Source organism: Oryzias melastigma, linkage group LG4 (assembly GCF_002922805.2).
Source record: "Oryzias melastigma strain HK-1 linkage group LG4, ASM292280v2, whole genome shotgun sequence".
Lineage (NCBI taxonomy): Eukaryota > Metazoa > Chordata > Actinopteri > Beloniformes > Adrianichthyidae > Oryzias > Oryzias melastigma.
In genome coordinates, this window is record NC_050515.1 from 12,593,552 (window position 1) to 12,619,813 (window position 26,262).

Here is a 26,262-nt window from a genome sequence, read left to right on the forward strand (position 1 = left end):
TCGCTATAGAACAGAAGTTATGTGATCGGTTAAGAGGTTTGGTTAAGGTCAGTTTAGGGATGGACTCAAGTGGGAGATCTAGATGAAGGAAGTAACAGTACTCAATACAAATGGGACTAACACATGGACAAAAATAGCTGTGGTGGAATTTGTAAGAAGCTGTCAAACACAACTACTATTGCATTGGTGGGAAATGCAATTCATGTGATATTTAAAATGTTTGAGGCGAAAAGAATGTAGTTCAAAATGTGACACAGAGACTATTTACCTGTACAGAGGAGAACAGTAGAGTTATCAATTGTTAACTATATTTTGATCATATATAAACAGACTAAACAGAGGCAATGCTCAACTGATGCTGTATCAAAGAGGAACAAAAGACTAACAGTGAAGGTAAATGAGCAGTATTGCACAACGACGATGGAATGGGCAAAAAAAGAAGTCAGTTTTGGAAGTGTAATATTTTCCTTTTTGAACTCAAATCCATGCTTTTTTCATCAGAATCTTATTTGAATTTGATTCTTGAGCCTATGTTAATGCATTTTCACCTAAAAAAAGCCTAATAAATCGTGAGTGTCATAGAATGTGTCCCGCTACATTCAACAACTGCAATCTTCCAGTCAAAAGTTTGTTAAAGTTTTTTTTTGCTGCAATTAGGATGTAAGTATGTGAATCTCTAAAAAAAGAAACAAACCAAATATCTTTTTTCCATTATAAAGTATATAGTTTATTTTTTTTCTTTTATTAAGAATGACACATTTACAATATAATGCATATATACTTACTTACAGCACAGGTGTCCAGAAATAAAAGAAGACAAAAAATAAAAAAAACCCTAAATGTCACATCTATCCCTTACAATGCAGGTGGAAGAATGAAAACTGATGATGATGCATCTGATGCATTTATCTGAAGGGATGGTTCTGTAGTCAAAAGGAAAACAAGCCAGATGTTTGATTGTGAAACTGTGGAAAATTAACAGCTTTCTTTTAAAGGAACAAACCAATGAATAGTCAACAAATATGGAAAAGTTACAGCTGAAGAAAAAAACAAAGAGTAACAACTTCTGAGTGAGAAAATAAATAAAATCATGCAGTCTATACAGCAGGAAGAAGAATTACAATTACTGGGCTGTAAACAAAACCTAAATCATTAGAGCAAAAAGGAGCAGAAGAGTCTGGTCGATGAGTCCATAGCGTCCGTCTTGAGAAAAGCCCAGTGAAGGCCCGAATGTTGGTCATGATCCAAAGAGTCTGTAGAATAAAGGAGGAAAGGTCAGAGCAGTTTACAGCCTGTTACAGTCATGTCTACAAGACTTTAATTGTGAATGTTTCAAATTATAAAAGCAAAAAAAACTTGAGGCTGTGTTGTTGAAATTATCCAAAATTATGTTTTTAATGTTTTGTGAAGTATGTGTTCCTCCATAATTCAGAATTATCTTTCATTAACACAACCCCTCAATAGTAAAAATATTACATTTTACAATATTATTAAGTAAAGTTTTTGCAATAAAGGTTTTCTTGCTTAAAGGTGTTTTTTTCTGATATCCATTAGACTATTTTTTAAGTTATCCTCATCCTCAAACCTACTAGCTTTAGCAGTTACTCACAAAATCATGCAGAACATGATGAATATGTTCCATAGAGCGATGAAGATCCGGAAGTATCGCAAGCTGAGCAGGAACTCCCTGATGTTGTCACCTAAAAGCACGAGGACCATCGTTTTTATTGCAACAAGAAAAAGACCTGCAGGGACCTAAACATGTTTATTCCAAAAGCAGTGAATCATTTAGCTTAGGCTTGCTTCTGGTATGACAGTAAAGAACACTTTAAAGGCTTTTAGATGCTCAAATGATACGAGGAGTGTTGGTAAATTTCCATTTAGAGTGGTATTAGTTTGTAAACGTATGATGTTCAATAGAGGTGGTAAAATTCCTCTGTAAAAAGATCTTTTTGACAAAACTTCTATGACATCTCAAAAGCTCTATTTGTGCAAATTTTGGGAAAAAATAAGTTTAGAACACACATTATTATAGACAATCTGAAAATACAAAATAAAAAGACTTTTCAATAACAGACTTTTTAAACTTAAACTTTGAGAGGCTTGGATGAACATGTACAATGATCTCTGGTCTGATTGCAGCTTTTCCGTGTGACCCTAATATAGCACTTTGTGACATGATGGTACATATGAACTTGTAGTTCTCTGGTACAAACTGCTTATCTTTTTATTTTAAGCATTATAATTTCAACTTATTGCATTGTCTGATGTTTGCATCATATCCCCATCATGCAACACAACACCTATCTTTACCAAAGTCATAATATAGCAAGACAGCTGCAGTTTTTAAAACAAAACATGCATGTCCTGTTTTTGTGAAAAACCTCAAAATAAATCCTTAATCCAGTGGATAACAGCAAAACCTGGGAAATGTATTAAAGGCCCACTCTAATTAAAATGTTCAACATGTTCTTGTTTTATTTTTCTCACGATGAATGACATATATAAAGAAATTTGTGCTTAAAATAGTACTTGTACTTTTTTTCCCCAAAACGTGAATAAGGATTTTTTTTAAAGCCATTAGAAAACGTGTTCTTGTGACGACAAATCTACAATCAGCATGCCACAAGCTTTGTGCTATGCTCCATTCACTTGTAAACAAACAGATCCGTGTAGATATTTGCTTTCCACGTCTGAGCTTGAATCTGGCTAAAAACTTTACAGCTGGACATCTCTTAAAAATTTTGCTCGACACTTCTGATGCACCAGTTAAATGAAAGTCTGTTACCTAGTTATTATCTTGCTAATATCAAATGAAAACACATAAGTAAATGATTATTTAGCAAAAACTTCAATTAAATTAAAATCTATAGTGGAATTATCTTAATATTAGATGTGACTTTTGTTTTTTGTTTGAAGAACTGCCATCACTCTCACCTGTTGTTCGTTCTAAGGGCACATCACCAAACCCCTGCGACTCCTTCCTCTTCCTAAAAGAACATCCACAGTTAACCACCTGCAGCTTAAATTCAATACATATAAACAAAAAAATATATATATACTAATACTTACAGCTTGAAGTTCAGCACAGCCGCTGAATTCAGCAACAGTGTCCTGTGGAGCAAAGACGGTGTTTACGGACAAGTAAGGTTGATGTTGTTCAGCGGCTAAGGCTAGCTGCTGAGCTGGCATTAGCATTCTCTTAGCTAGTTTTCAACACGACACGGCAAAACCTTAGACCAGTAAAACGCACCACAAAAACACACACAACATATACAACTCTTAAAAATATTTTACTTTATGAAGTTGACATTATAATAAATACATTACCCAAATATTAACAGATCTCCCAGCATTTTGCTCTCATCACAGATACCCAAAACTTCCGCTTTGCTCGACGCAACCGCTAAACTGGCCAATAGAAATTCAGATTTCGATAGGGAAGTTCCGGACAATTTTGTCCTAAGTTTTGTCTGTAAGTTGCAACGGGCTCCTTATATTCCCTCCCTATGAGCACATTTTTGTCTTTATTGATATAAAAATTATGTTTTAAAAGTTTTTTTTAAAATTTTGTTGAGATAGCATGTTGATGGAAGTGAAATTGCTAGAAATATATGCCTTAGAGATGTGTTCAGGGAAAACTCAAACAGTTTGATCTTCTGATCACATGAAATAAATTAAATTTAATAGTTCCTTCAAATCTTCAATTATGGTTGATTAGGAATTATTTTTGGACTACAAGAAACTTACTTTAAAAACATAGACTCTTTTTTATTTTTTTCTAAACGATTAAGAAAAAAAGAAATGCGTAACCCGTGGGTAGTGGTGCCATCACGTGGAGACTTTCATATATCACAAAAATAAATGTGCAATGAAACCAAAATATTTTGGAAATCGTTTCAGACTGGTTAATATTTTGCAGATGAGAATGTAAACACCAAATGTTGAGATTATGTTGCATTAAATGTGGGTCAGTTGGACGTAGAATCCGGCTTATGGGATGTTTTGTGCGTAAATCCTTGCCCGCAATAGGCGTTTTATGCGCTTTATGCCTGCATTAGACCGTCTAAGGCGTCTAAAGGCCTATCAGGAAAAAGCTTTCTGTTTTCCTAGTCAAATTTGAAAGAGCTGTGGAGCATCGCTGCGCAGCTGGCACCGCGCGCGCAGGAGGATCGTGATGCTGCTGCTGCTGAGGCTGTGTGGACATGAGTGGTATTAATAGGAGGGCTTGAGTGTCAAAGGCTTTCACAGCCGAGACAAATCTAGACCGGGGGGCTCGGTGGAGAGTCGGTGGACACCGGTTTGGGGGGCTTCCTTTCCAGACTGCGCAGTTGGAATACAGAGGAAAAACCACAGGGATCCGCAGCTCATCGGACTGGCACGATGGAAAACGTACTGGCAGTTCTTAATTTGGGCGATTTTGCCCAGGCTTTCTCCAAAATGGGAATGTTTCCCGTCTTTGATCTTGCGTATTACATAGTGTCCATCCTCTACCTCAAATATGAGCCAGGTGAGTGCGTTTGAGAGCTGTCCATCAAACACCATGAATCATCTAATTCTTAAATGACAGTCCAAAATTTAAACAGCATGCATCTAAAATGCAACAGACCACAGTGAGAAAGTAACAAAATAACATTTTGTGTAATTTTGTGCAAAAAAAAGTCATTATTTACTAATACAAAAAAGGAATCTTGGGTACTTTTATCATTGCAGCAAATATTTTATTACACTTCCTGTGTTTTTGCATTTCTTTGCTGGATCTATATCTGTATGTTATCTCTAAAGTCCTGTCCTTATAAAGCATGACCTGTTACATAAACTCAGCTTTCATGCTGCTGCTGCACCATGACTTTTATGGCACTGAAAAATAATTCAAGTTTTTGAAATATTTTGCTGGATATTTTCAAATATTTCAAACTTCGAGCAGCATGGCCTGAGGGAGGGTGAAACTTTAGACAAGGCCTGTGCATGCCAGAGATAAATAGAAAGGACTGAAATAGACAAGAGTCGACTCTGATGCGTCTCTGATGCACTTTTTGGAGCTGCAGTGTGGTGTCTTCAAGCATTTTATAATAAAACGAGCTGTTTCAAAAGCTTTGAGCATTGTAGATTTATAAAAATACTATAACACCTCTTTACAGGGCTTTTACTGAGGAGATTTGGATAATAGTGTGTAGAGAAAAATGAAGCCGCTCTATTCGTAGGTAATGAAACAGAAGGTTCTTTTGAAAGCCTTTATTAAAAAAAAGAAAAAAAAATGTAATAAAAAACAAGTTCCAGCATTTAGTTTGTAAAGTTTCTAGAACTGTGTTTTGTTTGAAATCTTCAGTTAAAAAAAGAAAAAAATGTGCATCCGTTGAACTCATAGGTTACCCTATTGTAACCCTACTTTAAATTTGACTTTCAAATGTTCAGCAGTGCTCAGTCTTCACTCTCCATGCTTATCAGAATGGTGAGCCGTAGTGTTGAACTAAAAGAAAAAAGGGTTGTGTCAAAGGTCACCACAGGCCAACAGTTGTGAGGCAGGATGAGCGATTTAGCTGAATGTATTTATAGGCGGAGCAGCATTTCTCATGATCGAATTGCTGTGACAGTGAGCACCCGTCGTCGCACCGCCAAGCCCTCGCCCACCTGTTGTTGAAGACTGATCGCATCTCACTTCACTGCATGTCTCTAACAATGTCATAGGGCCGTCATGTCTGCAATTACTGTGCATTTTAAGGTAAAAATCTGCAGCATTTTACAAATTTGATGTAAATAAATTGACTTAAACTGTTTCAGGATTGCTTTAAATGGAAAGTTTTAACAGAAAAGCATTTCTATTAAATCTAAGAACTTAACTCAATCTAAAAATATGAACATAAATATACAAAAGTGTTAAAAAATAGTGATCAGAGTAGACAAAGAAACAACAAAAAGCAGAGATGGGAGAATCCAGAGGACGACTAGTAAAGTCAGAAAATGCCACAAAGATACGCAAAAGAATTACAATCCATCAATCCCTCCATATTTTTTTTTCATACATTAAATTTGGAAGCCAGTTAGCTTCAATAATACACAGACACTCCTTTCAAATTGTTTATAGAAGAAAGCTAGAGTCACCAAATAACCTGAAAAAGATGTTTTAGTCTGTGACTGGAAAGCATTAGAAAACGTATAAATTATACAATCTGGACTAAAATAATGCTCAGTTAATTTGCCACAGTACTTCTTATCACATCTCACTGTATTGCATGAAATATTTAGCTTAGAGCAGGAGTGCGAAAAATAATAGTTTCAAATAAAGTTTTTACATTCGAGATCATTACTATCACATTTGATTATTGTCAATTTATAGACTATAATGATTTAAAGTAAGAATGTGTTGAGAATAAATACTAGCAGGGTGGGACCAAAAATGCTGCACAGGGCGGAGACAAAGATACGGCTCACAGACACACGCTGCACGCACTGATAACAACTGTCTGCACTGGAGAACTGTACACTTTTATCAAGAAAAAAAAATCATCTAAACGCTGGCTTTTATATAGAAATAAAACAAATTCCCTGCTCACTTTAGTTAAAAGAACATATTGAAATATATACATTTTATTTAGATTAAAAACAATAAGCTTTAGTTTACTTTTGTTACTTAAAATTTACCATTAAGGGTGAACACAGTTGTTTTATTAAAATATGTGTCCCATTCAAAGACTGTAATAGAAAAGGCTAACCTTTACCGTACATGTGTCTATATATTCAGTGTATCGTGACAGCTCATTTTGTGTGTTGCAGGCTCAGTTGAGGTTTCTCGCCGGAGTCCTGTGGCCTCCTGGCTCTGCGCCATGCTGTACTGCTTTGGTAGCTACATCCTGGCAGACATCATGCTTGGAAGCAGCCCCCTCGACTATTTCCAACACAACAGCCACATCCTGCTGGCCTCAGCTGTCTGGTGAGAACCTAGAAAACGTTTCGTTTTCACTCACACGAAGAATTCTCATCAAGAATCAAAGCCTGATTAAGAGAGACCAGTTCTTCAGTCTTGAAAACTAGTAGTTTTGGGTGCTAATCTGAATTTGACTTCCAGTATTTCAGGATTTTAACTTTATTTCATTGCATCCCAATTTGCTTTAAGCATAACTTTTGCTGATGAAACATGGCGCCACCAACAAACTAGATTAAAACAGCTACTTTATCGAGCCTTCATATTAGTCCAATCCAATTCATCTTTATTTGCCTTCCTCAAAAGTAACAAAGTACTTAAAAAAGATATCAGAAGGAAACATTTCCATTCATTTGTCTTCCACCTTAATTCCTTTTGGGGTCACAGGTGGCTAGAGCCCATCCCAGCTACTGTTGGGTAAAGGGTACATCCTAAACAGCTTGCCAGTCAGTCATAGGGCCACACAATTGAAATCAGATTACAATAACTAAACAGATTATAGTCAAATCGTATAAATAGTTTAATCCAACCACTAGCCATGAGTAGAATTCATTTCTTTTTATCGTTCCTCTTCTCTGAAAAGTAGCCTTAAATAGTATTAGAAACTATATTGCTAACTACATTATTTTGTGTTAAGCTATATAGTGCCATTTTGGGTTATTTTGGTGCACACTAGGATTTATTCAATTAAAAAATGTGGAATGGCTAAATAAAAATGCTGGTTTATAAAACATAATGTGGACAACCCTTTAAAGTCCCACTCCAATCATATTTTTTTTTTTATCGTAAAATCATTCCCAGTGATCTTTTAATTATATTTATGAAGCTTTTAGCCAAAATCAAAAAGCCTTTTTAAGACATATTTTATGCACAGCGAGAGTAGCTAATTAGAAATACAATTCTAGGTGGTGGGCGGGACTGTTGACGCAGAGCAACCCCGCCCCCCTCCCTGTTGCTGAGAGTTCTGTTTGTGCGCCTTAAGCTAACATTAGCGGAGCAAAAGTAATGATTGGATCAGTTTAGGCGTACAGTTTTGAGCCAAAATCGCAACTCGCTACAGGATGAGTGTTGAACGGTCATCATGTCTCGGACACTTAAACGTGGCGTGCCCATTTCATAGATGGGTTATTAGTCTGAGAATTTTCTAGCAACCGGTTTTCATCTGCTCCTGATCCAACACAATTTGAATTGAGGAATACTCAGATTTGCAGTTTTATTCATAAATTCTTTTATACAGGTCCTCTTTTATGAGAAAAATGCTGCAGGAACATGTTAAGAACACTTTTTTGATGTTTCTCACATGTTCTTGTAGCATTTTTATCATGATAGAGGACACATGTGAAGAAAATTAAGTAGCAGTAACCTACAGTAGGCCGGCCGCAATCTCCCTGCTCCACTTCACTCCAATGAATCCACTTGCAGAAAAATAGATCCATGTACGTCTTCATATTCCTCGCCTGAACTACCATTTGACTCAAAAATGGACGGCTATATAGCTCAGATATTGCTCGCCATATTTGTTGCTCCAGCTGAGGGTATGAGGGGTTGTAAGCTAGAGTGTAAACAAAGGGATGATGGGAAATAAGGGCAGGCTTACTCCAACAGTCACAACTCAGAGGCAAATTTCTGATAAAGTACTGCTGCTCTGCAGATTGATGTCTTAGAAAACTACAGTTTTTGGGGTTTTTTTGACAAAAAAAGAGCATGATCATAGTTAAAAGAATTTTTGATTGGAGTGGAACTTTAATAAAGGTTGGAAAACACTGGGTTTCAAATGTGGACAAGCCTTTGTAATGAACAGAAACCTCAAATTAAAGGATGATTTTGACTTCTTTGTGTCTTTCTGTCACACACCAACAGGTACCTCATTTTTTATTGCCCGTTGAACCTCTTCTATAAATGTGTGGCTTTCCTTCCTGTCAAACTGGTGTTGGTTGCCCTGAAGGAGGTTGTTCGCACTCGCAAAATCGCAGCAGGTGTTCACCACGCCCACCACGCCTACCATCACGGCTTCTTCATCATGGTGATCGTTGGATACGTTAAAGGTTGGTGAGACTGTGTCCACTTTGTCTTTCTCATACTTTTTTTTTTTAGAGCTGAATTTGGCGTGCAAAGCCTCCAGCAACTTAGCGGTTTGTTGATCCAGCTACAACAGAGAGGCCCTGCACGTTCCACTGCAGGATAAGAGTGATGACAAGAAACTGTTCTTTTTCTGTCCTCATTTTCTCCCGTCTATTTTTATCCTTCAGGATCTGGGGTGGCTCTTATTTCCAATTTTGAGCAGCTGCTGCGTGGTGTTTGGAGGCCCGAGACCAATGAGATCCTCAACATGTCATTGTAAGTGCATGAAAATAGCAGATCAGCATGAGGGATTGCTTAAAGACGTGTCCAAAGAGAACTTAAACATTAAGATAAACTGTATATTTTTTATCAAATATTTTTGTGTGGAATCTCGTGTTATGACTTGAATTAATAGAAAATGTGCATACATTACTACCTCATCCTGATATTTGTTCATATTTAGACAATATTTAAAAAAAAAACTGTAGTTAAGTTTTTAAATAAAGCTAAAACTTGTGTAAAAATTGAAGTTTACCTCCGATCTATCATATTTCCCTGACAAACTAACATCGGTCCTCACAGCCCCACTAAAGCCAGCTTGTATGGAGCCATCCTCTTCACCCTGCAGGAGGCTCACTGGCTGCCAGTGTCCAAGAGCACCCTCATCCTCGTCTTCACCCTTTTCATGGCCACAAGCAAGGTAAAACTTTTTATTTCTCTGCATGGAAAACATCCATCCATCCATCCATTTCCTTGGCCGCTACTTCCCTGTCGGGGTCGCGGGGGTGCCAGAGCCTATCCCGGCTACTGAAGGGCGAAGGCGGGGTACACCCTGGACAGGTCGCCAGTCTGTCGCAGGGCCTCAATCACACACACATTCACTCTCACATTCACACCTTGGGGCAATTTAGAGTCACCAATTAACCTATGAAGCATGTTTTTGGACGGTGGGAGGAAGCCGGAGTCCCCGGTGAAAACCCACGCATGCACGGGGAGAACATGCAAACTCCACACAGAAAGGTCCCAGCCGGGATTCGAACCGGGGCCTTCTCGCTGTGAGGCAAGAGCGCTAACCACTGCGCCACCGTGCAGCCCAATGCCTGGAAAACAGCGTAAATACATACGATGGGTTACCCTAAAAAGTCAAAGATGGAGGGAGATTTGTATTGTATGCTGTAAAAACAGAGCACAAGTGAGGATGGAGGGATGTGACATTCATCTAGATATAAACTTGCTTCTAATGAAGGCAAATTATCTTTTAAAATAATATCTGTCCTATTCATGATTCTATGTCTACATTTAAAGTGTTTGCACGTCTCTAAGGGTCACCTTGGCCTTTAATGCAGTTTTAATTGTTGCATCAGTTTGGCTGCCAGAGACTGGCTCACTGCCAGGCTGCGTCCATTTAAAGTGTGTCAAAATATTTTTAGCACAGTGAAAAGGCACTTATCCTTTTAGCATTTAGCCTGTTTATTGAAGCCAAAAAAGGAATTTTGGCTTAGTGTTCACGTTCCTTCTCTGTGTGTTCCTACACCAGACAAAACCTTTAACCCTTTAAACGTTACTCACAGAAAGATATTCTTTAAATGTGTGTGCAAATAGAAGATACATGGCAAAACAATGCCCGAATAAAATCAAATTAAACTGCTTTAATCCTGTAGAGAGGGGATTTATTAAAGAATGAAGTGAAAATGTGCACTGAACTTGTGTTATTTCAGCACGAGCCGACATAGATTTAGTATAATCCCTTTACAGGATTGATTTGTTTTCCTTACACCAAAGGCGTTGTGGTTTTTTGTTCATTATGTATTCAGAAGTACATGTAGGTATCTGGTGTATTGATCAAAATGATATATGAACCCGTAGTAGTCTGGGACTCCGGGTCCTTTTAGCTATTTTTTTCTACTTTAAATGCTGCTTGATTAATTTATTTAACTGTTTTTGTGGCTATCCTTGATAACCATCTTTTTAGTGCAACTCCAGCATCTTTTTTTACAAACATATTTTTGATTATATCATACAATACTTTAACTATTAACCCAAAACTGTCTGAAAACTCTGAGTGGTAAATGTTTTCTTTTTTTTTAACTGCAAAAATCACAAAAACATTTAGATCAAACAAATAGAAAATGTATAAATCTACAAACAGAGCAATGACAAAGTCAAAACAATGGGAAAAATATCCATTAAACCAGGTGAAGATCCATTAAATTATATGCAAAGTTCCAAGGATTTATTCCAGGAGGTGTCACAATTATGCGGCATAATTCTTGTTATGTTTGTTTTTTAAACCAAAAAGTCAAAGCTAAAAACTTTTTAAAACTTTAATCTTAAATTCTGACTAAAAAAACACAATTAATGGAGGGGTTGTTTCATAATTGAAAAAACCCAATGATATATTGCAAAACTCATTAGTGAGAGCAGGGACTTCTGAGGAATAAATACATAACTTTTATTTTTATTTAAAAATAAAAAAGTTGACATGAATGATTAGATTTGGCTTCAAAATCCTGAAAATGTAACTGCATCTGAACAAATATCAGTGTCTTGTTTAACATTAAATGACAGTTAACTTAAAACTGTCCATCCTCTAAGCATCTGCATCTTGTCTGTCCTCTCAGGTGGTGATGACAGCCCGCCATTCTCACGGCTCCCCCTTTGCCCTCATTGAGTCCTGGGTTTGCCATCTGCTGTTCGGCTCTCCTCTGGCAGGAAGTGAGGAGGACCACCATCACGCCTCCTCTCCTGCCGCCCCGTCTTCACCTCTCAAAACCAAGGAGGAGCTGAGCGAAGGCGCTCGGAAGAGGAAAGCCAAGAAAGCAGAGTAGAAGGCAAAACTGCATCGGACTCGCCCTCATGCTGTTCACAGGATGAGACCCATTCTTTTCTGACGAAAGGGCCCCTTTGATCCTCTGTCAAAAAAAACCCTTTCTACTGGAGCGACATGGTGCTTTCTGCATTTTAAATAGCTGAAGGACTCTGAGGCAAACGTTTTGTATTCTCAACCCGACCTGGACACTTGGTGAACACGTGCTGTGTGGTCATCCAAGTTCAGGAACCTCACGGAGGGCCTCTGTTTCACATCAGTAGATGTGTTACCAGTCAAAGCTGTTTTTCTTTTACTCCAATTAAAAACATAATTTGAGTTCAGAAAGAAGTGAAAAATGTAAGTAATTTAAAAGAATTAAATGTAAAATGAAGCATTACGAACAAAACAATGCTGGCTTTCTACACTGAAAAGAAAACAAGTCATATCTTTAAATAAAAAATAACAGAAACATTGTGTCCTCATACTGTGAATCATTTTATGAGATATCATGAAGTATTCAGTTGAATATGCTTTAATGTACTTTTACATTTTTCTGAATGATAACTGGATGTTGTTTTTTAATTTTTAATTTTAAGAATATGATAAAAAAAACTTATTTTTCATTTTTAGTAAAATATTTGACATTTCAAAACATTGCGTCCAAGTATCTTGGAATAGCTGCAGAGCATCAATGACACAGGTTGTGTTGTAAATGTGGGCTATGCAAATTTATTCTGTTTTATTCCTAATTATATTTAAAAAAAAAGAGTAATGAGAAAAAACAATAATTAAAAACAAAGCTATATTTTCTTAAGCAAGATTGGCTAAACATGCTGCTTTTTAATGTGGAAGAATCCCAAGGGGCACAGCTGATCCATATCTTCGTCTTGAATGCACAAACACTCACAAATCAGATTGATGCCTGGACTGTAGCATTTTTAGTTCAATGTAAGATTTGCAAAATGCAGACTGTTTTTTATGTATCATTATATCCTTTTTTCCGTCTGTTTAATTCTGTTATCAACTACTTTCATTGATCAGAAATACTGAGAAAATTTTCGCAAACAATACCCTCCTGCACCTTTAGGGGGAGCTCGCGAGGCGACAGGTGCTTATTGTTGTCATCATTCCCAGGCGTTTTATTGTGTCCTTGAGACTTTAAACGATGAGGACGTCTACAAAAAGCCATTCAGCTATTTGTGGAGGATGACAAACGTCATGTACAAATTGAGGTAGGACCAAAATGTGTTTTTTTGACTTTATAAAATGATTAGGACACAACTCAAATAAGCGTTTTAAAACCAAAATTGTATATTATTTGCTTTTTCCGCATCTTTTTCAGAAAAAAATAATGTGCACGATTTAATTTTATTCGTTTTTTAAGTCTAGTTTAACTTTTTTTTTAACAACTTGAACCATTTAGGGTCAAATTTGGAAAAAAAAAAGTTGTTGCGGTCTGAGTTGGGGTTTTGATTGTGACGAGTTGTTCCTTGTTTCTGAGTGACAGTGAACGCACCAATTCAGGAACGCTCATTGGCCAGTAGGCCTGTCATTCATCTTTGTTTGAAAGAGTTGGAGTAATGAGGTTAAGGGATTGGCTAAATTACACAAAAGAGGCGGAGCCTGATACCTAGTGGTTAAGCAGCGAGACAGCGAGCGTAGTTCAGGTCCAGTCAGTTTTATGAACAGTTCGACGATAGTTGCGACCTACAGCTAGTACACAAAAGAAAGATACACTGTACAACATTTCAGTGTGGGCAAAGCGTTACAATACATGTTTACACTACCTTACCTTTGCTAAAATTTATATAAAATTGTTAAGAGAATGTTTCCCTGTGTTGTCCAAATATGTTTCTATTTCACGCGGAAGCAATTTTTTTGTTGAAAATGTTCTTTTTTGTAGGAAATCTGACCCCAGAGTAACCAGCCATTAATCTCACTCCTTAGATATTATTACATAATAGATCTGCTATGTAAACATTACATAATATTTTATTTAATACTCAATCTTAGAAGCTGATGTCTTCTATAAGTTAAAGTGGGACCTACCACTTCCTATCAATAAAGCTGTTGATGCTAATTTTGTGTTTAGGTGAATTTTTGCTACAGATTAAGTATCCTGCATTAAATATATCAAATTAAATATGCAGAAATTAGCGACTTTGTCCTTGCATAAAGCATAGAACTGATGCATATTGAAGAATGAGGGCCACACATCCACAAAACTTTCCCTGTAAGGAATGTAAGCAACATGTGTGGATGCCATTACTGACACACAGCCAAGCAGAATTTAAGTTGCAGCAATTATCCAGTAATGCAATAAAAACATTTTCTATTTATTTTATGTTTTTAATTCAGTGTGACTCCTCAGAAATGCATGCAATTAATGTTCCTGGTTGTGTTTTAAAATAACAAAATGGCTCTTTACTCACTGAAGTTTGCTGCCAACATAAAAAAAAATAAAATGATCAATTTTAGAAAGTTGCATGAGAGATTTCACACAATCTTCTTATGAAGCTTTTTGTGTATCTTAGAAAAAAAGGACTGAGATGTGAACCAGGAGGAGGGAATGATGGTTGGGGGTTTAACAACCAATGCAAGGGAAGGACTGGTATCACTGAGGCCAGGTCTGCAGGAGGAGAACTGACACTGAGCTGAAAGAAGAGCAGGAGACGGAGCAGCTGTGGCTGAAAAATGCTGTGGTTTGTGGAGCTCATCTGTGCTCTGAGCCTGGGAGGGCATGCTGTGGTGGCACAGAGAGGTAAGAACAAATCTTGGTTTTCTCAATGATTTGTTATTTTAGGGTAAATAGCTGAGAAAGAAACAAAAAAATAAAAAAATGATTAGACTAAAACATTTACAATCTTTTCAAATATTTGAGTTTTGCAAACTTCACATCTGTGATCAGCTTTATTGTTAAATATGACACATTTCTAATGCTTGGACCAAATAAAATTCTTTTTTTCATGACTTTTCATACTAAAATAGCTACAAAAATCTTTTCTTTGTCAGCTTTTCATTTTTTTTTTTTTTAGATTTACACGAAAAATGCCCCATAAAATCTATACAAGCAGTGAAAGGAGAATGATTGACTTCCACTATCTGTTTTCTGTGCTGTGGAATGCTTTTGGTAAATAGAGTTGCAGCTAATGAGAAGAACACATTTCCTGTGTTTTACACTCAGGAGGGTTTTGCCCTGCTATCTGCTCTGAGTGATGAAGTGGTGGACCAGCGGAGGAGCTTAGGGAGGAAATCTCTGGGTTCCTCTTTCACCTGAACTTAAACAGTAGCTTTTTATGATGTCCTCACCAAAGTTGGCACCATAAAAAGAACATAGAGTGAAAACTATAGGAACAAGTGATCATGATTACAATTTTTGGTGAATAAAGATGCTCCAATTAAAATAAAAATAGAATAAAAAAAAATTTGCTTTTCTAATTGAGACTTTATTGTGTTCACTGAAGTTTTACGGTTTAGTTCAAATCCAAATATTTAACTTCAAAAATGATTTAAAAATGATTTTTTTGTTTGCACTACAATGATGAAGATAAAGTCTGGATGGGAAAACTTAGTTCTGTCCCAAAAGACTTGCGAAGACGCCTACAGATTTAAGTTTCTGTAAACACGTCAGACTTAAAAATGGATCTTTTGGAAAATGCTGTTGCGCTGCACATCTGGAAAATCAATTTTGCCACTGGGATCCAAAGGCACAGACTCAAGTGTTTTTTTTAGGTTTGTTCAAACGAAAGCAGGTGAAGAATTATGGAGGGATCAGCATCAGGCAGGAAGTGGGGGACTTAATGGTGTTGTGCAAGATGACTGACTGTCTCTCGACTGTTCATATTCACTTATTAGACTAATAAACAAAAACAATTAGAATTTTCTTAAAGAAACCCACATAAAAATACATGTTTTCTTCATCTTTGTTGAATAAAATAAGACATAATTTAAATAAAATGCATACATTGAACTGTTTCATCCAGATGGAGAAATAATCAGTCAGATTAAAATGACAAACCTCGCCTTGGCTGAAATCAAAGAGCTGCTCAAACAACAAGTAAGTGTTTTGCTTTCAGCTCTGATCTGCACTTTTCCCCTTTGAATGACTGAAGTTTAGTTACAAAAGTTTCTGCATGTTTTGCTTTTAATTCACTATATTAAACGTGTGTCTTTGACAGATTAAAGAGGTAATATTCTTAAAAAACACAGTCATGGAGTGTGAAGCCTGTGGTAAGTCAATGGCACAATTTACCGTAGTTTTAAAAGAAATAATTTGTACATGCAAAAACTGTTACTAAGAAGCTGTAGTTTTGCTGCAGACGTTCATGATAACTAATTATTTTGTTGAGTTATTGTTAGTAACTAGTAGCATTTCTCTATATCTGTAGGGACGGGAGGTTTCCAACCTCGTCCTTCCTGTGTGCCGAACCCCTGCCACCCTGGGGTGAAGTGTACAGAGACTCCTCAAGGGATATTCTGCGGCCCTTGTCCTGATGGCATGGAGGGCAATGGTACCGAATGCACCGATATAGATGAGGTACGCACACGTTGAATAAAATTACCCATGGTTCCTGGAGAGTGTCCTGATGTGAGGGTTTTCTGGTGCTGACAGTGCACCGTGAAGCCGTGTCACATGGGTGTCCGCTGCATCAACACCTCCCCCGGTTTCCGCTGCGGTTCCTGTCCACCTGGGTACACCGGGCCTCAGGTTCAAGGCGTCGGTATTGCCTACGCCTCTGCCAACAAGCAGGTGAGGCGGAGTGAGAACAAGGCGAGGCTGAAGTTGGCCGTCAAATCTTTAGCATCTGACTTAACAAGGGAAAAAATTGAGGAGAAATTTGGTTATCATGTTAGAACGAATCCTTACAGTACTAAAACAATTAGAATTTTCTGTAAATGTTCAACAGAAGTTAAAAATATAAAAGCAAATCTGTTGATATGGAAATCCATCCATCCATCCATCTTCTTGTCCGCTTCTTCCCTTTCGGGGTCGCGGGGGTGCCGGAGCCTATCCCGGCTACTGAAGGGCGAAGGCAGGGTACACCCTGGACAGGTCGCCAGTCTGTCGCAGGGCCTCAATCACACACCCATTCACTCTCACATTCACACCTAGGGGCAATTTAGAGTCACCAATGAACCTATGAGGCATGTTTTTGGACGGTGGGAGGAAGCCGGAGTCCCCGGTGAAAACCCACGCATGCACGGGGAGAACATGCAAACTCCACACAGAAAGGTCCCAGCCGGGATTCGAACCGGGGCCTTCTCGCTGTGAGGCAAGAGCGCTAACCACTGCTCCACCGTGCAGCCCATGATATGGAAATTTGAATATAATTTATGAAAAAAAGGAAGTAAAAAAAAAAGTACAAATCTCACAACACACAGCACAAAGACATCCAAAATTAATTTAAATTATTTAGCAAGAAACAAAAAAATTGCTAAACAAGATTTTTGATTTGTGAAAATTGTTTCTAATTTCTCAATAGACATTTTACAGTATTTTTTCTTTTATCTTCATAGGAATGTCAAATTATTCTGTGAAAAAAGAACAGCACTAAGGCTATTCAATTCAGACAGATTTTTTAGAACAGCTTACTGTATACTCTGGTTTATAAAAAATCAATAAAGAAGTCTTAGCTCAGATAAAATCTATGCTATTTTTAACTTTAAAATGCTTTCTATTGGATCATGAACAGTGAAGATTCAGCGTTTTACCATTTATCTGTGAATTTGATCTCATAGGTGATTGAGTTAAAAATCTGGAAAACCTCCAGATGCGTCTTATTAAACGTGCTTTCACAAAAATTCAACCTGACAAGCATTTATTTTTGTTACATTTTACCCCATAATAACAAAACTTTGGAAATTTAAAATAATATAAAGGGTTGGCATCAAAGAAAACGTCTATGAAACACTGTATATTACACAAATATCACATATATAAAACAGAAAAAATCATTTTTTTAGCCATTTTTTTAATGTCATTTTGCTGTCAATGTAGATAGAAATTGAAGGTATTGAATTAATTGTCTTTTGTTTTTTAAGGTGTGCAAGGATATTAATGAGTGTGAAGGTGTCAACAATGGAGGCTGCGTGGAGAACTCTGTATGCCTGAACACCCCGGTGAGAAAAACTAAAACAATATTACACTCAGGGAGCGGCGCATTAAAGTGATAGTTTTGAACGAGGAATCCCAAAATGCATATATGTACACAGAAAGAAAGTGAAACATTGAATCAATTAACTAAAGTTATTTGTTACATTTAATTTTTCATCAAGTTAAAATTTTGGGTTGATGGTTTATGCAATTCAAAAATGTAACTTGACAAAAATGAATATTTTATATATAAAATACAAGTGTGGACTGATATTCTAAAATATTCAACAGTTTCATCCTCATCTTGTACGATCAGGGTTCATTCAGGTGTGGCGGCTGTAAGCCTGGTTACATCGGGGATCAGCGAAGCGGCTGCAGGCCGGAGAGAATGTGTGCGAACGGCCAACCCAGCCCCTGCCACGAGAAGGCAGAGTGCATCGTTCATCGAGACGGGACTCTGGAGTGTCGGGTGAAACAGCCACACATGTTGAAACTTACAAATAAGAATGTCTTGCTCATAGCAGCACGAGCCCCAAAAGGCTGCTGAGCCTCTGACGCTTTCTTTCCTGTCAGTGTGGTGTCGGATGGGCTGGAAACGGCTACCTCTGCGGTCCTGATACGGACATCGATGGTTTCCCTGATGAGAAACTCAGCTGTCCTGAGCTGAACTGCAACAAAGTTAGTCTCCAGCAAAAGTTACACAAAAAACACAACAAGAAATGTAAAATATTTGTTTGAATTAAAGTTTTTTCTGAAGTACCAGATATGACAGTGAAGAGGTGTTTTGAGTGTATTCCTTATGAGAGTAAAGTTTACAAAAAAATACAGATGAATTGTTTCTTCTTTAGGACAATTGTCTCACTGTACCCAACTCCGGTCAAGAGGATGCTGACGGGGATGGAATTGGAGATGGTTGTGATGAGGATGCAGATGGGGATGGGATTCTGAACATACAGGTTTGGGTGTTGGTCACACTCGAGTGCATTTGTTTAATCTTTTTTCTTCCTTTTTACTCATAAACACTAGAAACTTCTCACCCACAGGATAACTGTGTTCTGGTGCCCAACATGGACCAGAGGAACATTGATGAGGATGATTTGGGTGACGCCTGCGATAACTGTCCCGCTGTCAAAAACAACGACCAAAAAGACACGGATCTGGACAAACTCGGGGATGAATGTGATGATGACATTGATGGAGATGGTGAGAATTTCTTTTTTATTGTTTTTTGTAAAAGCAAATTTTTTTGACGTATGGAGTGATTTAAACGTTAATTCCTCTAAAAGTGCATGGGTAATGTGACTGCACTACAAATCACGTTGGTTTTGTGATGTTAGGCATCCCCAATCACCTGGATAACTGCAAAAAGGTTCCCAACCGAGATCAGAAAGATCGAGACGGGGATAAAGTTGGAGACGCCTGCGACAGCTGTCCTTATGTTCCCAACCCCGAACAGGTGAAAAACATTTTTTATGAACCCAAACCTTTATTTATTTATTTATTTATTTTTAACTTGTACTGTGTCAGGAATAAAAATGTAAGACTCTCTTCAAGATGAATAAAAACACGAACCAGTCCAGTTCAACTTCAAAACAATCTTTTGCAAAAGGGAGGCGGTGGAGAAGAGAGAACAGGTTAACAGCCTGTCTTCGTCCAACTGCTCACCGCCCCACAATGTACAATAGGCTTTTATTAACTTTGCATAGAAAACAGGAACAACACCATATTTGGAGATGGAAAGTTACTGAGCAGAGGAAAAAAGGCCTTGATTTTGAGCACAAGTTCTGACCGTCAGTGTTTATCTCAGGAGTTGTCCTTCAGCGGAGACATGCAGGATGAGGGAATAAGGAGCTGAAGCTTAAAAAGCGGTTAGAACTAGTTTAAGCAGACTTTTGCACATTATTGTGGCTAGACTCACTGCACCCCCACGGAAATATTTTCTAACATACTGTCCAGCAGCTGAGCAAGCAGATATGAGCTGAAGGCCTCTTGTGTTGAACAACACCCTTTTGTTTTTAAAGCTAAGCTTTATTTATAATGTTTTTTTTTGTTTGTTTTTTTTTTGGACTGGACGGAAAATAAGAGGGGATAAGAAGAGAGTGGTGCATTAATTTTTTTCAATAAACAAAATTTGTTTTTAGTTTTAAATGGCAATGTTGTTAGAGGTTTTGGTGACCCCGTGACCCTGAAAGGGAAACGGCGGCTTAAGAAAATGAAGGAAGAGATGTATGTTCTTCTGAATGTTCAAAAAAAGCCTCACTAGACAAGATGGAAACAAAGTCTAAGAAAAATATATAAAAAGTTGGATTTTAAGCATAAATTAATGAATCAAAATCTGATGAAAGTATGAAAACAAAATGACCCATATACAAAGATTACCTGGAACAAAAAGGTGAAAAAAAGCTACAGGATGTAATAGATGCACAATGGAATCTTTCATTTATTCAGAAATATTTGACAGAGATAACTCAAATATGTAGAATAAAATAGACTGAATACATTTTTATTACACAAAAACAGGAATAACCTTAATTGAAATCCAACAGATTTTGAGATAATTTGGAGAAAGAACAGATTAAAGTTTTTAAATAAGTATGTACGGTGCCCAACTTTTTTTTCTTTGATAGTGGATCTCAATAACACAGGAAAACATTTGTTTTCTCATGCTAACCAGATAATTAAGAAAATACTGCAGTGTGCCTCTCTCTCTTTCCCGCACTGAGACGCTGAGACCTTACCTGTTTGAAGTCTCTTTATTTTGTGGTTAACAACTAAAACAGCAGAAGAACACTCCACAAAAGATTTTTTTTATTTATTATTGGATCTACGCTCCTTAAACATCTTAATTCCATCTCATGCACCTTCTCCCCTTCCTTTATTTCCATAAAACCTGACCACAGGGGTTGATGAGCATCTTTCCATGGTGTGTTCACTGTGGTCCGGACATTTCTGAACCCAAACAACCACTCAGCCCAATTCTTCTGGTGTTCAAAATTTTCTCTGATAAACTGCTTTGTTTTGCTAAGGATGTCCGGAATTGTTAACCACAAATTAAAGAGACTTAAAACAGTTCAAGTCTCAAGTGCCGGAAAGGAAGAGAAGGACGCTGCAGTAAATTTTTCATTATCTCGTTATTACGTTTTTGTAAGTATGCTATCATACATGTAAAAAAAATCATTTTAAACACTAATATGTGAAAGAATTGAGTAACTTTGTTACTTTTGATATGACCTGTTTTTCAGAGGGATGCGGACAACGACCTGATTGGAGACCCCTGTGACACCAACAAGGACAGGTATCATCGTCTGAACACACACTCCTGTCTGTCAGCGACGTCTGCCCGTGTAAACTCACATCCATTGTATTCAGTGATGGTGACGGTCACCAGGATTCCCGGGACAACTGCCCAGCCGTCATCAACAGCTCCCAGCTGGACACCGACAAAGACGGAAAGGGGGACGAGTGCGACGATGATGACGACAACGACGGCATCCCAGATCTGCTGCCACCCGGTCCCGACAACTGCCGGCTGATCCCCAACCCTCTGCAGGAGGACTTGAACGGTGGCTAATACTGCTGACTCGACAGATTTTTGGCTTTTATCCCAGAAACAATGAAGGGTTCTGTTGCTCCTTGCAGGGGATGGTGTGGGGGACATCTGTGAGAAAGACTTTGACAATGACACCCTGATAGACCCCATTGATGTTTGTCCTGAAAACGCTGAGGTCACCCTCACCGACTTCAGAGAGTACCAGACGGTTGTTTTAGACCCCGAGGGAGATGCGCAGATTGACCCCAACTGGGTGGTTTTGAATCAGGTCAGAAGTTTGTAAGCTGGATATTAGTGGTAAAAACAAAATAAAATGCATATTAAAGCCATTTTCCTAAATGTACAGGGAAGAGAAATAGTCCAGACCATGAACAGTGATCCTGGATTGGCAGTCGGTAAGATTATCAGAACTTTTTAATGTTTTAGAATAATGAATCATTCTGCTTTGGCATGAAAGGGAAAAATGATAAACTTCAGAATGAAAAAGTTTAATTTAACGTGTGTCTTTTCATTTTGGCCCAAACCTAAAATTGCATGTGTTTTTCAAAGCTTCCATCAGCCTTCATCCCTGTATTCTTTAGGTTACACGGCGTTCAGTGGGGTGGATTTTGAAGGAACCTTCCATGTGAATACGGTAACAGACGATGACTACGCTGGTTTCATCTTCGGCTACCAGGACAGCTCCAGTTTCTACGTGGTGATGTGGAAGCAGGTGGAGCAGATCTACTGGCAGGCCAACCCCTTCAGAGCTGTGGCCCAACCAGGCATCCAGCTGAAGGTAGTTAAGGACCATCACAGAAAAACAAGTACAGTGAGGAAAACAGTATGTGGCCGTCCCAGATGAGGTCTCATCGATGCACTTTAATTGGGAGATCTTGTCCCTGGTGTCCTTTGACAGCTCTTTGGTCTTGGTGGAGATGTTGCAGTCCAATTATTGTGTCTTATATATAGATAACCAGTTCAAAGATATCAAATTAATAAAGGTGAAAAGTTAAAAACAGAAAAGCTTCTTAATAAAAAGTAACTGAATTTTTGCTTGTTGGAATTGCACTTCAAAAACACTTAGACCAAGGTTGGACATACCCTGTTCTGGCATGTTCTAATTGGCTAGACACACCTGAACCAGGTAATCAGTCATGAGTAGGGCTTGAATACCTGAACATCATGCAGACACACCGGCCTTCGAAGCCTGGAGTTGCCTATCCCTGAATTAGACTCGATCATTGGCTGTATATAGAAGTGGACAGGACCGAGCGCGATTTGGAGCCAGTCAACAGTGATTGGTCAAAGTCGTTCTAAGTCACGCTTCTATGCCAACTGCTGTCACCAATCACGATTCAGCTTGTTCAAAGTCCACACCCCTTCCACCTGAAGCAACAAATGCTTTTACTAGGGCATCTTATTGGTCAGTTTATAACTTGAATAACTTGTGACAAAAAGAAAAATACAATTAAGATGTTAAAAAAGACATCAGAGCAAGAATGGCTATTCTAGCAAATATAATGACTGAATAATAACAGTTTATTTCTCATTTCTATGGGATTATGAATTCTTGTAGCCAGCAGGTATTTTCTATTTAAAACGTGAGGGGGGAGGGATCAATCTGTCCAGTTCTCTATATACAGTCAACACTCTCAATCCACACTCCATACAAGTAGGGGGCATACATGAATCTAAAAGTGTTGTGCTAACCGGTATAAAACTAAAGAAGAAAAGAGAAGACTGATTTTTGCCAGAAGAAGCTCAAGTTTTTTTCTGCATTATTACACAGATAAGTTCTTTAAAAATCGATCAATATAATTTTCTGGATATTTTTTTTTTACATTATCTTAGATCTTTCATCTTTTTAAGTGGGAAAACTTGCAAAATTAGTGACTGACAAATTATTGTTTTTGCCCAACCTTGGTCTCCTTAATCCATCCTTGGACAGATTACTTCCATTTAGAACCAATTGTTATATTAGTAGTAGCAAGCTACAGTTAAATGAACATTTTTTGTAGGTTTTGGAAGAAAACAAAGTAATAATTTTCTGAGCTTGTCAACAGACTTCCTCTAATTTGAATTGATCATCTTCACATTTTTAGATTAGTAAGTTTATGTGTCTGTCTGAGTCTCCCTGTGCTTCAAAAATACAGGGTTGTGTCACGAAGGGAATCTGGCATAAAATCTCAGCCAAACCACCACAAAACAGTGAAAGCTGATTAGTGGGATGTGCCAGAGGGTGAACATTACTTAAAATTACTTTAAAAGTAATTATACTATCTAAAAATGGACCAGTGTATATGTCACTAATCACATATGAATTCTACTTCTTGTTTTGAAAAAACAGAAAAAAGGAATGTTATATCCTTTATTTAGATGTCAATTTTGTTTTTAAGAAAGCCTATTAAAGAATTTTCTGCTAAAACTTACTTATTGATCTGCAGTTTACACTAGAGTTGCCATAATTCTTGTTTTAAAACCAAACTGCAATTTATTGAAACTAACTGTGACCTAAAAATTGATGTTTGAACCGAATTGTGGGGAAACTGAAACATTGCTTTTCCTGGAAAAACATTTCAAATTCAATTTAAAATAAAAAATGATAAATTACTAATTTTAGTAAACGTATCATTAAGCTCAACAAGACAGTTCTAAAAGTTGTCTTTCTGAGTTTCTCCATAGATGAAGACAGAGTCTTTTGTTGTTATTGAACAGGCGGTGAAGTCAAACACAGGTCCAGGTGAGAACCTGAGGAACGCCCTGTGGCACACCGGTGACACCTCTGATCAGGTGAAGCTTCTGTGGAAAGATGCTCGTAACGTTGGCTGGAAAGACAAGACTTCGTACCGCTGGTTTCTCCAACACCGGCCGGCTGACGGCTACATCAGGTACCGACAGGAGTTTACTACACAAAGTTCTGACTGAGAAACTGACAATACTGTTTATTCATTCATATCTTCTAGATGTGATTTAGGTGAAATAAAAACCTGATTTTCAAAATGTGGGAAGAATTTGACTAAAGTGAGAGTTTTAAAATCTGATAAATGTTTTTTTAAAGACCTAAATGTCAAAAATGTTTATTTTGTGTGCAGAGTCCGCTTCTACGAGGGTCCTGAGATGGTGGCCGACACAGGCGTCATCATAGACGCCACGATGAGAGGAGGCCGTCTGGGAGTCTTCTGTTTCTCCCAGGAGAACATCATCTGGGCCAACCTGCGCTACCGTTGTAACGGTGAGTCAGAGGGAACTCTTTTTACAACTTACGCTGCTTCATCTGTTAAATACTTTGGTTAAAATGCCTCTGAAAAACTTTTTTTTTTGGTCCTAGACACTCTTCCTGAGGATTTCGACGCCTACAGAGCTCAGCAGGTGCAGCTGACAGCCTGATGAATGAATCAGCATAAATCTAAAAATCTTCAATTGATTTGGATGTTTTTTTTTTGCATCAGTTCTTCATCAAAAAGTAAAAGTGGGGCAGCACTGACTTTTTTTTTCTTTTTTTACTGTGAATAAAAAAGATGCTGAGCTCCCAAATGCATGAGCTCTTCATTTTTTACAAACAAGATTATAAAAGTCAATTTTGCATTATTTATTTGGTGGGGTTAATAAACTTGAGCCCTAGTTTGGATCAAATCTCTATAAATATTTAGGAGGTTAGTAAAATAGCTAAAGCTAAAATATGGATTTAGGACCCCGAAAAAATACAGCAAAGTCTAGTAAAAATGGATGGAGTAGACATATCGCAAAAATGGGTTTCTTGTGCGAAAGGATTAATTTTTCTTTAAGTTCGTGTGTGTGAATTTTGCAGCACAAAAGGTCAAAGTTTTACACTTAAATACCAGACATTAGTTCATTTTGTTTTCAAACTCAACAGCTTTTAGTGGAAATCAACATTCTGAACATTTCACAAGCATGCACATATCCAAAATAATCTTTTCAGTTTGCATTTGGAAATACAGATTACAAAATAGAAACAATAGCAAGGACAATATACAACAGGGCAGAAACATCATGCATGTTCACAGCAACGCGCTGCGATGTCGAATGACAAGGGACAGATTTATTCCTTTTTTTTTCTTTTTTAAGAAGCATTATTCTGCAAATCAAGACTGTGCAGAGAAAAAAAATCTGTCTTCCACATTTAATTAGACAGTTTTCTTTCATCTTATAAACAAATGATCACATAAAGAGAGTCACGTGGCAACAAATAAAGAACTACAAGTCTGTTACTACGACTTACAGGACAATAGTGACATAATGCTATTCTCACTAGAAGCTTTAAGTTGAATTTCCAGAGCCTTAAATAGGTTTCAGTGAAACAAGAGTCATTAGGAAAACTCCCAAGTTATTAAAGGGACATGTCGTTGACACCTAAAACTGTCTGCAGTTACGCCAAAACGCAGCTCCATCTCATTCGGGAACAACAAAACCTGGCTGTACAGGAAACGGAAAACCAGTCAGAAGCTGGTGTTGCAGACTTCCAGAATGACGTGTGCGTCTCGTGTTCCTTAAACGGACCAGCAGCTGGAGCCTGTTTCCACATTTCAGTCACCAATAAGGCTGAAACATAACTTTAAACATGATGCACTTCCTTGTTAAAATTACTTCTTCTATCTCCTACTTTAAAGAAAGTTTTGTTTTTAGCTGCCTAATCTGGTATTTCCCAGAGTTAAATTTGCTGCCAGCAAACCTGTCACAATTTAAGAGATTACTAACATCCGTCACAATTTTCTAACTTTGAAGGTTCTACGCTAGAGTTTGTAAGAAGTCTTTCCAACAAAAGGTTTCCTCAAATCGGGAAGATTTGTTGGAAAATTTGAGCTACAACACAATTGCAGCACCTG

The 26,262-nt window shown here is 37.6% G+C and overlaps 4 protein-coding genes across 5 annotated transcripts in view; 2 read left to right on the forward strand and 2 right to left on the reverse strand.

The window, feature by feature from the left end:
* Positions 1–700: 700 nt before the first annotated feature.
* smim7 (small integral membrane protein 7) lies at positions 701–3,479 on the reverse strand. The gene is made up of 5 exons (XM_024279205.2): positions 3,331–3,479; positions 3,073–3,114; positions 2,938–2,990; positions 1,610–1,700; positions 701–1,253 (listed from the first exon to the last, which is right to left on the reverse strand). Exons 1-5 carry the CDS (start codon positions 3,354–3,356, stop codon positions 1,238–1,240), a joined length of 228 nt encoding a protein of 75 aa, XP_024134973.1. The 5' UTR covers positions 3,357–3,479; the 3' UTR covers positions 701–1,237.
* Positions 3,480–4,066: 587 nt separating this feature from the next.
* On the forward strand, positions 4,067–12,266 carry tmem38a (transmembrane protein 38A). Its single transcript, XM_024279204.2, has 6 exons — positions 4,067–4,510; positions 6,775–6,931; positions 8,783–8,967; positions 9,172–9,259; positions 9,566–9,683; positions 11,605–12,266. Exons 1-6 carry the CDS (start codon positions 4,384–4,386, stop codon positions 11,809–11,811), a joined length of 882 nt encoding a protein of 293 aa, XP_024134972.1. The 5' UTR covers positions 4,067–4,383; the 3' UTR covers positions 11,812–12,266.
* A 534-nt stretch (positions 12,267–12,800) lies between these two features.
* Positions 12,801–24,983, forward strand: LOC112150733 (cartilage oligomeric matrix protein). Of its 2 annotated transcripts, XM_024279202.2 has the most exons (20): positions 12,801–13,024; positions 14,327–14,553; positions 15,776–15,849; positions 15,971–16,022; positions 16,181–16,329; positions 16,405–16,542; positions 17,835–17,912; positions 18,203–18,355; positions 18,460–18,564; positions 18,735–18,842; positions 18,930–19,089; positions 19,224–19,342; positions 21,129–21,181; positions 21,256–21,449; positions 21,526–21,704; positions 21,783–21,831; positions 22,018–22,214; positions 24,134–24,306; positions 24,511–24,650; positions 24,747–24,983. In XM_024279202.2, exons 2-20 carry the CDS (start codon positions 14,487–14,489, stop codon positions 24,803–24,805), a joined length of 2,247 nt encoding a protein of 748 aa, XP_024134970.1. In that variant the 5' UTR covers positions 12,801–13,024; positions 14,327–14,486; the 3' UTR covers positions 24,806–24,983. The 2 variants fall into 2 exon arrangements, with proteins under 2 accessions (XP_024134970.1, XP_036067418.1); XM_036211525.1 differs by lacking the exon at positions 12,801–13,024 and having other exon boundaries at positions 13,817–14,553.
* Positions 24,984–25,267: 284 nt separating this feature from the next.
* Positions 25,268–26,262, reverse strand: part of crtc1b (CREB regulated transcription coactivator 1b) — a gene marked incomplete in the record, with an annotated part of 17,054 nt that continues 16,059 nt past the window's right edge. The window contains 1 exon segment of the mRNA XM_024279200.2: positions 25,268–26,262.

What these genes read in the sequence shown, in the direction of transcription:
- smim7 (XM_024279205.2), bottom strand. Translation starts at nt 3,356, where the DNA reads ATGCTGGGAGATCTGTTAATATTTGG. An exon ending in GGAGATCTGTTAATATTTGG is followed by an intron (nt 3,115 to 3,330) that starts GTAATGTATTTA and finishes TTTGCTCCACAG; the next exon opens with GACACTGTTGCTGAATTCAG. An exon ending in GCTGTGCTGAACTTCAAGCT is followed by an intron (nt 2,991 to 3,072) that starts GTAAGTATTAGT and finishes ATGTTCTTTTAG; the next exon opens with GAAGAGGAAGGAGTCGCAGG.
- tmem38a (XM_024279204.2), top strand. Translation starts at nt 4,384, where the DNA reads ATGGAAAACGTACTGGCAGTTCTTAATTTGGGCGATTTTGCCCAGGCT. An exon ending in CTACCTCAAATATGAGCCAG is followed by an intron (nt 4,511 to 6,774) that starts GTGAGTGCGTTT and finishes TGTGTGTTGCAG; the next exon opens with GCTCAGTTGAGGTTTCTCGC. An exon ending in GATCGTTGGATACGTTAAAG is followed by an intron (nt 8,968 to 9,171) that starts GTTGGTGAGACT and finishes TTTATCCTTCAG; the next exon opens with GATCTGGGGTGGCTCTTATT.
- LOC112150733 (XM_024279202.2), top strand. Translation starts at nt 14,487, where the DNA reads ATGCTGTGGTTTGTGGAGCTCATCTGTGCTCTGAGCCTGGGAGGGCAT. An exon ending in CATGGAGTGTGAAGCCTGTG is followed by an intron (nt 16,023 to 16,180) that starts GTAAGTCAATGG and finishes CTATATCTGTAG; the next exon opens with GGACGGGAGGTTTCCAACCT. An exon ending in TCTGCAGGAGGACTTGAACG is followed by an intron (nt 21,450 to 21,525) that starts GTGGCTAATACT and finishes TGCTCCTTGCAG; the next exon opens with GGGATGGTGTGGGGGACATC.